This window comes from Patella vulgata, chromosome 8 (genome assembly GCF_932274485.2).
Source record: "Patella vulgata chromosome 8, xgPatVulg1.2, whole genome shotgun sequence".
In the NCBI taxonomy this organism is placed as follows: Eukaryota; Metazoa; Mollusca; class Gastropoda; family Patellidae; genus Patella; species Patella vulgata.
In genome coordinates this window covers 24846625-24859627 of record NC_065886.2, presented here as the reverse complement: position 1 = coordinate 24859627, position 13003 = coordinate 24846625, and the positions used below count along the sequence as shown (strand labels likewise).

At 31.1% G+C, this 13003-nt stretch overlaps 1 protein-coding gene across 12 annotated transcripts in view; it reads left to right on the top strand.

Annotated features, from left to right (window-relative positions):
• LOC126830886 (C-Jun-amino-terminal kinase-interacting protein 4) overlaps positions 1 to 13003 on the top strand; it is a 65424-nt gene that overhangs the window by 8555 nt on the left and 43866 nt on the right. For 7 of the 12 annotated variants that reach the window (XM_050561357.1, XM_050561354.1, XM_050561355.1 and 4 more), the window contains 11 exons: positions 345 to 453; positions 756 to 841; positions 1657 to 1692; positions 2859 to 2888; positions 3506 to 3523; positions 3815 to 3872; positions 4071 to 4127; positions 6019 to 6166; positions 6597 to 6784; positions 11532 to 11708; positions 12187 to 12409. In XM_050561357.1, the coding sequence (XP_050417314.1) occupies positions 345 to 453; positions 756 to 841; positions 1657 to 1692; positions 2859 to 2888; positions 3506 to 3523; positions 3815 to 3872; positions 4071 to 4127; positions 6019 to 6166; positions 6597 to 6784; positions 11532 to 11708; positions 12187 to 12409 (1130 nt within the window). The remainder of the gene's footprint in view (positions 1 to 344; positions 454 to 755; positions 842 to 1656; positions 1693 to 2858; positions 2889 to 3505; positions 3524 to 3814; positions 3873 to 4070; positions 4128 to 6018; positions 6167 to 6596; positions 6785 to 11531; positions 11709 to 12186; positions 12410 to 13003) is intronic. The other 5 variants (XM_050561358.1, XM_050561356.1, XM_050561348.1 and 2 more) reach the window with 3 other exon arrangements.

Here is a 13003-nt window from a genome sequence, read left to right as displayed (position 1 = left end):
TGATTTGATTAAAATGTTGATTTATATTGTTTGCTTTATCCCAATTTTTGCTAAATTATTTTATCCCATTTTTTCATGCTGCTAATTAAATGATGATTAATTGGTAAGATTTATGTTAAATAGTCAAACCTATCATTACTAATGTAAACTTATTTTTTGGTAATTGGGACTTTGAAAATTAAATATTCTACATGTATGTGGAGTTGGAATGGACATTACAAATTGATGCCATTGGAAAATTTGTGAAGACTGCTTCAATGTACCCAGCCAAGTAAAAGAAATATCTGGATTCAAAATCTTTTCTTTAAAAATAACATGTATATTTTTGTAATTTTTTTGTCCAGGATTGGGTGATACTCTTGCATCTATAGTGGCAACAACGCCAGAACTTGATGAAAATTCAGAATCTTATAGTAATCATTTAGTCAATGACAGCGCCAGTTCTAGGAAAGGGTAAGAACACAATAATCCATGTAAACAAGCCTGCAACGCCTGTAAATTTTACTGAAATCTGTAGATGGGTCTCTTTTTGATCCTATTGAATCCAAGTCGGGAGATTATCTAACGTTGCTGTTTTTGTTTTCTTAATTGAATGTTATTAAATCAAATTGAATATTTTTTTAGCTTGGATTAATCTGAAATATTAGATATTGTCCGTTAAATGACGATCAACATCTTTTGATACTATATTTTGACTTGAATCAAAGAGGTTTAGCTCCTTTAATTAAAATATATTGTGATTTATATTTTTACAGTCCAGTAAAGAAGACAATATATGATGAATTAGCTGTTTCTAGTAGTGATATGATAGCAGAAGTAGATTTTGGAGCAGATATTACAGGTAGGTTTTAGCTCAAAGTATGTTTACATTGATAAATCTCATTGCATTTGGATTGGCTATGAATTTACCATATATACAAGTGTGTGTTATAAATTACTATATAATTTGTGAGAATATGGAACACATTTTGCTTGTTTTATAATCAATATTATATATATTGACAGCTTGTGTTGTAGATTTATATATCTTATTATTGTAATATTATACATATTATACACATAAAGAAAAAAGTCCAAACATATTCAACTGAAATTTAACAATTAAAAAAATAAACTTTGAAAAGAAATATAGAAATGATCTTTTAGAGGCATTTTAGTAACTGGATAGAGCAATAAACTATAACACATACTTATGGAAGAACATTGCTTGAAAACGTTGAGAGAATACTCTTCGAAACGTCACCTAAATAAATCAGTAATTGTTCTTCCATAAGTATGTGTTATAGTTTATTAAATATAGAAATGTCATCTGTATATGAAAATTATTCAACAAATGTATAATTATGTTAATATTAACCAACTCAACATAATCATGTATTAGAAAATCTACACATTGGTTTTGAACATTGCACTCCAGATTTGATCCTTTTCTAAGTAAAAAACATTTATGTTTCCTCAGAACGGATCTATGGATGGGCCTCATGTTTTAAACACAATCAGAAATGAACATAAAGTTACTGCCACATAAAAATTGCCCTTTTAAATATCGATGGCTATCTGTACATGTAGCTTTGTTACTACAGAAAGTCCACACGTGAATATTATTTTATATACCTTATTTATTCTACTTATCGTCAACTAAATTAATATTTTCAGGTCGAGAGGTGAACCCAGGAGATTATGCTTCGTCAGGTAAATTTTCACACTGTTTCAAACTGCATGTACTATTTATTCCTTTATACAAACATATTCATTATTTCCTGTAATTTATATTTTAGTTCAAATTTCCTTATAAATTATTTTTTTTGATAAATATCATCAACATGCAAGGTTAATTAGACTAATAATGAAATAATAAGGCTGTAATAACATAAACTTGCCTGGAGACATTTGTAAATATTATTTCTTAAAACCTTTCCTTAGATGTTACATGGACATGAAATATACATGCGTATTGATGTCATTTCTAAATATTAAATAAAAAGCAGTACTAGATATATGAAGATGCATTAATTCAAACATTAATAGTCAAACATTAATACTATTATTATGCAAGTTTGATTGATACAAATGTTGATTATATCCTGATAAACTCTTATTCTTAAAATTAGCTTACTTATCTGTAGTGTTGTCACAATTACAAAATTCTTTAATCGCCTAATCAGCTATCCAAAAATCATTTCGGTGCTTATTAATCGGATGCCATATAAATTCTATAATAGTTTCCATACAGAAAATAAGTTAAAGGTGTTAATAGGCAGCGATTCGTATGGATACATTTTGCGTTTATGTATGGAATATTCAAAAGTGTGTTTAGCAGACGGTAAAAATTAAGCATAATAATTAATATGTAATTTTTTATATATAAATTGGATGAAACGACTACCAATATTTCAAAATGTGAATCGGTTTGAGCTAGAAACCTAATCGACTACGATTAAACTGATTAACTGTGACAACCCTACTTATCTATCTGCATCTAGTCGTGTCAACTATTAGTATCACATAATCTGACCTTTTCTACGTCATAGTATCAGATTATTTCTAATTAATTGAATATTTGATGAAATCCATATTTTACAAAGGATTTTTCATTAATTATTTACCACTTACCAGTAATATGAAAGTAAATGTAGTCAAAGTTTTTGCATAATTATTTTTCACGTTAAAACTTTAAATTGTAATTTAGTTTATATATTTTACTGTAATAGATGTTTTATTTATATAGTAAACTGTGTTAATAGTTTAGCATGATTATTTTATGTTTTGCAAATTATTTATTTTGATGAATGTTGTAATGTTAATCTTATTGCATGTTTTGTTTATTTTCTTCTTTTGCTCCATGGATTGTTTATTAGATGATGAGAAAGATGAGAAAGAATCTAATGGTACGAAATTACCTCCCTTTAATATACACATCTTTCTATTTTCCTCTCTATGGCTATCTTTGTCAGTTTCTAAACACACTGATGATGATTTGAACATGATAATGCATTTTAAAGCATGTAACTTGATTTTTTTACAAAAAAAAATATATAGCTTTTTCTTCCTGATATTCAAATAATGTGTTCAACCAAATTGAGGTTTTAAACTTTCTCAATTTTGTTGAAATGAAAAATATCAAATGGGCATAAAATGACAAAAACATTCAGTTGTTGTTGTAAATTCAACACTTTGTTTCTTTCTAGTAGTTTGATGTTATCTTTATCTATTTCTCCCACCATTTGTTGAAAATGAAGATCAAATATAACAGTTTTTGATCATATTATTTTTTAAAGTATGAAAAATTTACATAATTAATAGCAACTGAAATAATGCTACTGCGTCATTTATTTCTTTCGTGAAAAAATGATCAAGATTTAAAAAGAATCAAATATATTTAAGTATTATAGTTATTTTATTAGGAGCATGATTAATATAATAAGTTACTAATATAGTGTATTTTTTTTACCCTTTGCATTGTGCCATTGTCCTTGCCTGTTGCCTGTAATGTTGGAATCAACAGTTAGTGACAATTTCTTTGGTAAGATAAATATTTGTTTTACTTTGGTTGCTTCCATTATTTTAATGTTCATTGACGGGCAGTCAATGTCTGATCAAAAGTTCAAAATAAAAATAGAAAGTGATGATATAAAAGCTTAAATGTTTGTAAACAGTTTGTAAACAGCAGTCGCCATTGATTGAGCATAGTATATTTACATTGAATTAGATGCACAAAGTAGTTGTTAGTGGTTGAATTTTTGCATGGTTTGGAATTATTCACGAAAACTTATGATTATATGACAGCCTTTCGACATCATGAATTTATTTATAGGTATGGGTAAAGAACTGGAGAATTTAATCTTAGAAAATACAGAATTACTGGCTACAAAGTAAGTGTTTCAAGTTTTTCAATTTGATTGGTAAACAAACAGGTTGCAAAGTAAGTGGAGAACGGAGACTGACAGAAAGCAGTTGAAGACCGCTTTTCATAAAAAAGAGTCCTTCTGGTCTACATATAGTTTACATAATTTGAGTTGACTTGTAAAACATTGTTTCAGATGATAACTTAAATATTTTGTTTCTTTCAGAAATGCTCTCAATATAGTTAAAGATGATCTCATAGCTAAAGTAGATGAACTCAGTGGGTAAGTGCATATACATTTTCTAAATAAAGCATTTCCTTTTGAATTTTTTAATGTCATGGTTGTGACTCCATTCACTAATACCTGTGTGCAAGCTGGACCAGGGGAGATTTAAGATTATTACGATAACTCCAGTAATGATTCTATAAGAGTTACGGTTCTTGCTTCAAGAAGGTTGAATATTAAAGACAATTGGATAAAAGATGTAGATTGTTTTATTGCATTGTAAGAATGTGCCGTATTTTAGTTCTGAGATATTTGATAATGTAGTTCAGGCATCGATATTTCTGCGCCCGGCACTATTTTTTGCCGCCCAGCACAAAGAAAAAATCGAAGAAAGCCGCCCAGTCGTATTTAAACCCCTTCGTCCTTCTCTGTACACAAACTCGGCGCTCGAAATTTACCACAGCAATTAAACGGCAAAGCCATGGTAAAAGCCGACGTACGCAAACCATGTCTGTCACGGCATAATTTATTTTTGTGTGCCGTAGTAGACCCTATCATCCCAAATTAGTTTTAAGAAAGGTGTATTGGTATTTTGTTTATTTATACTTAGAAGATGTGTAGGCCTAGATCTATTCATTTTACAATTATTCTACGGTCTTTATATTTGTTTATTTGCCGTAGGTCACCCAGACCAATTTACGGCACTCCAATGTTAAAGGTTTGAATGTCGTAATTGTCCAACACGTGCCTGCAAATGTTCACGATGTTTCTTATTTTATTTCTTACCTGTGTTGACCGTGGATTTGCTACGGTCCGAGAGTAGCAAGGAGGACGATGAGAACTTTCTCAGTTTCTGCCTGACCTGATTCTCATTCCACCCTTATAATAATAATATTCGTGAGACACGTACAACAACTTTACAAACAAGTCAAATAATACAACGTGTTTTAATTATCAATATCTACCTGTTGTCATAATTCGTTGTACTCAAATAAAACACAAACACCATTTTAAGACTCGTTTTAATTTTTAATCTCAAAGTAATAAAGTAATATTTGAAAAAAACCCAACAAAACAACAAATACCGAAAGGTCCTCAACAACTTATCTATCCAGAGAAACAGAGTGGGGCGGGACAATTTTTTGCTCGGTCGGGTGGTGTCAAAAAGTTTTTAGATCCCTGTATCATTGATGAAAATTAAGTGAATTTGGTAAAATTTGAATATATAAATGGAAATTTGATTTGCACTGAACCAAATACAAAAGGCAGCAGATGCTCTGAAAAAAACACCAAGAAGGGTTTAATTTTCATAAAAGACCACGCCCCCCTCCCAAAAATTTTTTGCCCTCGCTCCGCTCGCCAAATATATTTTAACACCACTCACCAAATCCTGGCTACATCCCTGTGTTTCAGTATGACCCTGCAGGCACGTTTTCAAGTGTGTGCGCAGGCACATTTTCAAGTGTGTGCGCAGGCACACTCAACTTTTATAGAGTCCTGATGTAGTTACATAGCTGTTGACTGCAAAATTTGACGGAGTGAGAGTGAGATGGACAATTGGTTCAAAAATGTGTCTGTGAACTATGTATGACATGTCAGTATAGTTGTGGAAAAAGTTTTAAAGTAACTAAAACTTTCCACCATTCCAGCACAAATTGCTCAACTTTTTATACTGTAAAGTGTAAAACTAGAAAATAATATGAGCAAGAAATTAATGCATTAAATGCAACCTGCGTCTCATTTCTGTTACATAAACTAGTGTATTACTTCTTTGTTCAATATATATTTAAGATACTCAGTCTTAAATTTAGAAAAGGAATGCAGTGGGTTGCATTGATTTCAAGACACAGTAATTTTTTGTTTTACAGACTGTTAGTATCACTGTTGTATCTGCTACTGACTTGAAGTAGGCTATGGAAAATATGTATGCTTATTGTTCTACTTTCAGTGAACAAGAAATATTACGAGAAGAAATAACGTCACTGCAGGCAGTAAGAGGACGTTTACAATTAAGAATATCATCGTTAGAAGAGGAATTAAAGAAAACAAAGGAAGAATTAGAGAAAAAGAACCAACCTGCATCCACCGAAGAAGAGGTATATTCTTTATACAGCTGAAATCACTATATCATATACTTTGACTAATATGATTCCTGTACCCTGAGGTGTTACTAAGATTGCTGAGGATGCCCTAGTGGAAGTGTAATCCAAGCAATGATGAACTCTTTTTCCTCAATGAGCATGCCTGTAACTTAGGAAATCAGAGGACCTGGAGAAAACCCACGAGGTTGGACAGGTGAACCACTCATTGTCACGTACATGCGCGGAATCGAAACTATGCCACTTGACTCAATGACAGACCTTTTGATCTATTGTGTACGCCTTAGATCATGTGGGCACCAACCAACCAATACCCCCAATTCCCGGGATTTAATGAACACAGTATAAGCCTGTGTTAGAGAAGATAAGGGAGGTAATAATTGCTATTAATTGATAAACAAATACTTATATCTTATTATTACTATAGGGTGATGTCCCAATGGCACAGAGAAAGAGATTTACCCGTGTAGAAATGGCAAGAGTTTTAATGGAAAGAAATCAGTATAAGGAACGATTGATGGAATTACAAGAAGCTGTACGATGGACAGAAATGATCCGAGCTTCCAGAGAGCATCCAGAGCTTACTCCAAAGAAAAAATCTTCCATTTGGAATTTGTAAGTATTGTTTAATTATTCCTTCCTTTCACAATAAGCACTTGTACAAACACTTTCTTGCTTTAAGAAACACTTTCTTATTCAATTTTAAAGTATGATTTTGTTCATTTTTGTCGGAAAAAAAGGTTTTAATCAACATAGTCATAGTACATGTACATAAAACTTTAAACAAAATACTTATTAAAGTATATCCGTTGTGAACCTATTAAAATAGATCTGCATTAAAAGAGAGGGGGGGGGGGTACTTTTGGAGGGAGACCTATACTGACTATAATTTCACTAATTATTTCTTCATCTGACCTGGATTTATTTATTTTTTATTTGTTGGTTGGATTTGATGTCTGTCAGCGTGTATAGTCTATTATAACATCACTGTTGTGACTGATCAATTGGTTTTATTAATTATTCTCCATTCTTTATGGTGATTGGTTAACTATAGTATGTCTTAATCAGTCGTGCATTTGTTTTTGCCCAAAGTTTTATTTTGGAGAGTTTTTTTACACTGCACTGTAAGTTAGAAATGCCACGAAATGGTAAAATAGGGAAATTGGATACCTTTGCTTAAAAACTGTAAAACAGTTTATAGAGATTTATGTAATCTTCCATTTGGAAAGTGGTATCATGTCCTGATAGGAAATTGAACATGTTCATTCATTGTATCAGACAAAAATCTGAAAGAATCTGAAATAATAATTCTTTATTCTGGATTGATCAATTTTTGAATTATATTCTTAGCATGATATCTATCAGTAATAAACGACAGTCTATGAAGTTATAAATATCATTTTGAAAAAAAAAATAGATTAAATATATTGAACAACTAACCGCATGCTATATTATTTCTGCATGTTTAGTTTCAGTAATCTAGTGGTATCTACCCCTCCTGATCCGCCCGAAAAACCTAAAAAGAACTCGAAGAATCAAACTCCACAGCCCTCTTCTTCATCTTCCCACCATTATAAATCTCATATACAGCATTTATAGCTGTCATAACTATAGGAAGTTTAACAAATTTATGCAGTATTTATAAAAGGGTCAGCGTTAATTATTATTAATCCTAACAGCACTTCATAGCAACTGTTATCCCACAATGTTACTTTATTATTTTATTCAAGGATAATTTTAATATTGGTTTGTAAATTATATGTGGCTTTGACAGTAATTGTTGGGGTTTTTTTTTTTAAAAAAAGATGAAAAATAACCATCATTTTGTCACTGCTTTTATTAGTATTATTAAAAAAAATCTTTCTCTGAAAACAAACTGGAAGAAATGACATATATTTTTCTTTTGACCAAATTCCATCCATTCTTTAAGAGGGGGGTTGGATGGCAACTGGCATGGTTTCGATTTCCCGGTTGTACATGACAAGGTGTAGGGTCGCCTGTCCAACCTCGTGGGTTTTCACCATGTCCTCTGGTTTCCTCCCACTGCTAAAGACCCTTACATGCAGGTGAATTATTGAAATAAAATTGAACGGTATGTTAGTTCCGAAATGACCTAGTTTGTGTTGAGTGAACGTTAAACTCCATTTCTCTCTCTCTCTCTGTTATCCAATTGTCTTTAATATTCAACTTTCTTGAAGCAAGAACTAACTGTAACTCTCATAGAATCATTATTGGAATTATCGTAATAATCTTAAATCTCCCCTGGTCCAGCTTACACGCAGGTATTATTGAATGGGGTCATAATCATGACATTCCAAAAATCAAAAGGAAATGCTTTATTTAGAAAAACTTTATATGCACTTACCCCCCCTTTCCAGATTTTATTTATGGTACTTTTATTCATTTCCTTCCCATGTCATAGATCAGTATACATGTTTTGAATTTTTTTTTTTTTTATTCTTTTGTTCAAGCTTTCAGTCGTCTGACCACTGACATTGTGATTATGAAAAAATTAATCATTCCAAGATCATCACTCAGTGGATATGCTGTCCAAGCTAGCTGAATCTTCCATAGTGCTAAATATTTCTAGCACTAGACAATAATGATCTATTGGATCTGTGCATTGCTGCAAGTTAGTTTGATATTGCATAGAGTAATCCTAGTTTCTTACATTTAATATACATACTACTATGTAGTGATATTCAGTATAATAAATGAAAACGTTTGCAAGCCATTCTTAGCCAATTAATTAAGTGAAATCTATAACGATTTACAAAATTGGAAATGAGTTTCAATGTTAAACAGTGTATTTGAGGTGCCAAATAATGATTAAATTCTAGTTTCTTAGCAAAAAAACTGACTCAATTATAAAATCAGATTAACGATAATCTTTACTAGTTTATATAGTGATACAGTTGATTCATATTAGTTTAATAATATGTTTGATTATTTATTTTTACACGTTTTCTTAAAATACTTTTAATACCTTCTTAATGAATTTGGTTACCGGTACTCGCTAAAAAAAAGGCCATAGATAGTTTGAACATATCTGTATGTTTTTATTGAGCTAATGGTTGAAACGGGTCTCAGAGATAGTCTATTTATAACAAAACTTTTATTGACGGTGAAGTTTTAAAGGCATTATTTAAACGTTGGATATTATTAACGCTGACTCTTTTAACATATATTTATGTACATAATATGATATTTAATTAATTAGTTTGGGGTCATCTCATGATTCTTAATTTTAATTTTGTATTTATATAACAATTTTATACAGAATTATTTCACAAATGAACTGGTCAGTAATAAGGGAATAAGTTATATTTAATATTTTAATTTGTAATAGGCTATGTAAAGTTAACTTATTGTAGTTTCCTGTGGAGAGTGAATCTTTACTATGATGAATATAAGCTAAATTTTTTAAAGATAAGTGTATATGTGCAAAGTGCAAACTGCAGATATTTTATATTAAATTTACTATCCAGAACTAGAGAATTTGACAAGAAAGTAGAATTGTTCATGACTTTAGAGAAGTCTGAAGCTAACTAAAAATCTAATGTGTGGATTTATTTTGATATTCATTTCTATGCTGGTTTTTTTTAGCTGTGGAAGTAAACTGGATATCTCTGAGAAAGTCCACAATATTAAGCAAGCACCCGTATTTTAACCCCTTATGTTTGTGAAAGATCTGTGATTCACTGCGTTACACTTTTGATCACTGGGCCACTTATTAGAGTGTTTGTAAGCTTGAAATATAATACCTCAAGTTCACATTCAGATTAGAAATCGTATTCATTAAACATATATGAATTGATGAAATACATTTTAACAATGTGTAAATTTCTCAAATGTCCACGTTAAATTATTTCTGTTGAGTTTGATTGAATTAATGTATGTGTAATAGAATCATGAGATGATCTTACAGCCTGTAAAACCAATAGGGATCTCTAGGTCAAGGTCACATATAACTTTTAATCGCATAATTAATTATAATTTAACCTCAACAGGCAGCAATGTCATCACATTTGCAGGTTCCATGTACTGATTTGTAATGGGAGTACAGATTATCTTTTATAAGTGCCTTATACATTGTTTTCAAATAAAAAAGATCTCCAACTTCTTCAACATTGAAATCAATTTATATCAAAATCTTTATAATCTTTATTGTGAGAAAATAACCTTTTCAAAGTTAATAGATTTAATTTTGGTTTTCAGATTGAAAATGTAGCCCTATCTAAATCACTCACCCCTTTGTAACTTACCTACATATTACTGCATGTTGACATTGCTTTTTGTGACCTAAGTTGCATTTGTTTTGCCATTTTGATCTACAGTGATCCCTAATGGTTCTTTTGATTTTGTTGTGTTCATTTTATTTTAAAAAGATATGTTGTTGAATTTTCTGTTATAATCTTAAATATAGCTATATTTTATGTCATTCATAAAGTTAATTGTTTAATAATATAAAACAGACATTCCGTCATTGATACATTTATTTGCTCACTAGAAATGTATTTTAAAAACAAAAGAATAAATATTCTGTGTTTTTTTTAGTTTCCGTGTTCTTGTGATTATTGTGGATCAAAGTGGCAAGCATGATTTAATAATGATATTAGCACGTACAGCTTTCTTATGTGATGTTAGCCCTATAATTAAACTGATTGGGTGATGTTGAATATTTCAGTATTGATAAGTTTAGGGGAGAACTTAACAGCCCTAGTGTATAATACTTTAGAATGTATATCGTTAAGATAGAAGCAGAAATAATGTTTGTACACGGCACAAAAAGCCATTCATAGAAGTAAATCCAATTTCACTTAGCAATTTGTTAAAAGAAATCATTTCACAAATATTTTGAATAGGATGTGTATGAAAGTACTCATCTGTATATGTCAATATCACCCAATGCAAGCTAGGAATAGAGCCTTCTGTCTTGAACTTCTGATCCCTTAGCTGTAGTCATGTTGATACTAACTTTATATCTGAGCATCTGATACTTCAAGGATCATGTGGGAATAATTCTGTAGAATTTTTGGGGAGGTTATTGTGGGAGATCTAATGTAACGTCACTTCAGATAACATGAAGATTTTCCCAATCCATGCATGAACAAAGAAGTCACTAGATTCTGTTTGGTTTCCACATTTCTGTATCAGTAATGTAAAATGTAAGGCAATGAAATTAGGCAATTGGCTGCATATACATTTATTATAACTGATACCAGTAGTTCTTAATCCCACCCCCCACACCAAACCAACAATTACGATTTCCTTACCCTTAATAATGTTTTGATGACCAACAAACCAACTGCTGGTATTCACGAAAAACAAAAGAAGTGATCAAAAGATTATTTGATTTTAGTTTCAGTAATTTGTTTAGCTCATCTAATAAACCTAAAAGACCGATTGCTGTTGCTACAGTTAAATATAATGCACCTACTACACAAGTACAACCAGTTGGTGATCCAAACAAAAAATCCAGAGAAAAAGAAAAGCTTGGCCAGAAATCTAAAGCTTATGAGTTCCTACAGGAAGAGGCGTATGTTTATATACATTTTTCAGTAGTCATTATCAATTTTCAATGATCTCTGCCACTGTGACATGTTTTTTGATTGAGATCATGGACTCAATTGGTTACTTTTCTGATCCTTGGAGTCCAAGTATAATATTAAAAGATTTTACATTAGTTGCAGTCCCCATTATATCAGTTACATAATATGGTAAAACAAATCTAGTGAATACTTCCAAATGGTTTAATATAGTGAACTGATACTCTCAGACAACCTTTTTGAGCTATTTTTCATTTGAGGAATTTCGTTGTACAGTTGCATGAGTCATGTGATAGTCGCAGCAATCACTTACCATGATATAAGCAAGTATTTATACATAACCAACCAGGGCACTCAAGTTACCTATCACTGAGTACATATGGAGACTGTTAATATTTATTTTCTACTGATCACTAAATTGTAACATAGATTTTGTCAGATGAATAACTTTTTTTTTTAAATTTCTAGAATATCAGAGAAAGCTAAAAAAGAAAGGGAAAAGGAAAGAAGAGAACAGTATAAAGCCGTAAGAGCTCATGTCAAGAAAGATGATGGTAGAATGCAAGCATACGGATGGAGTTTACCAGCCAAATATACACCTAGTCCACGAGAAGCTTCATCTAAGAACCAGATTCCTGTTCCAGTACCTGTTTATTGTAGACCTCTTACTGATCAAGATAATGGGGTCAAGGTTTGTAATTTACCTTTTACAAACAACTTCTGAAAATGGAAGAGGGTATATCACATTAAGATTTTTAGGTGTGGTTTAATGGTCGAGAGCGAAACATTAAGTAATATATTGATACTGCACGTGGTTGTCAGCCCGAGTGTTGTATCAATATGCCACCTAATTAATGTCTTGCTCAAGACCGACCATTAAACATCCTAATATACAAATGAAATGAAATGAAATGGGGTTTAACGTCCTACTATCCTAATATACAGACACTATTTCATCTAGTATAAATAATGTACAATTGTCATAGTGCCTGTACATTATTTGCAATAATGGTACATCAACATGAAAGGAAGACATAAATCTTTATTGTAACTATGAATAATGCATGTAATGAGGTATATTATTTTACAAATTATTCAATATTGTTCAAGAATCAAACATTATTTTCTGTACTGCATATTCTTTAGGTTTTGCTGAATATAAATTAGACATGGAATTTCATTTATAGAATGTTCTGATGTTTTGTTTCAATATACATATTCTATTCTACATATGGAGAGGAAAAACCACAAGACATGCTGAAATTGGAACCTTTTCTATCGCTCA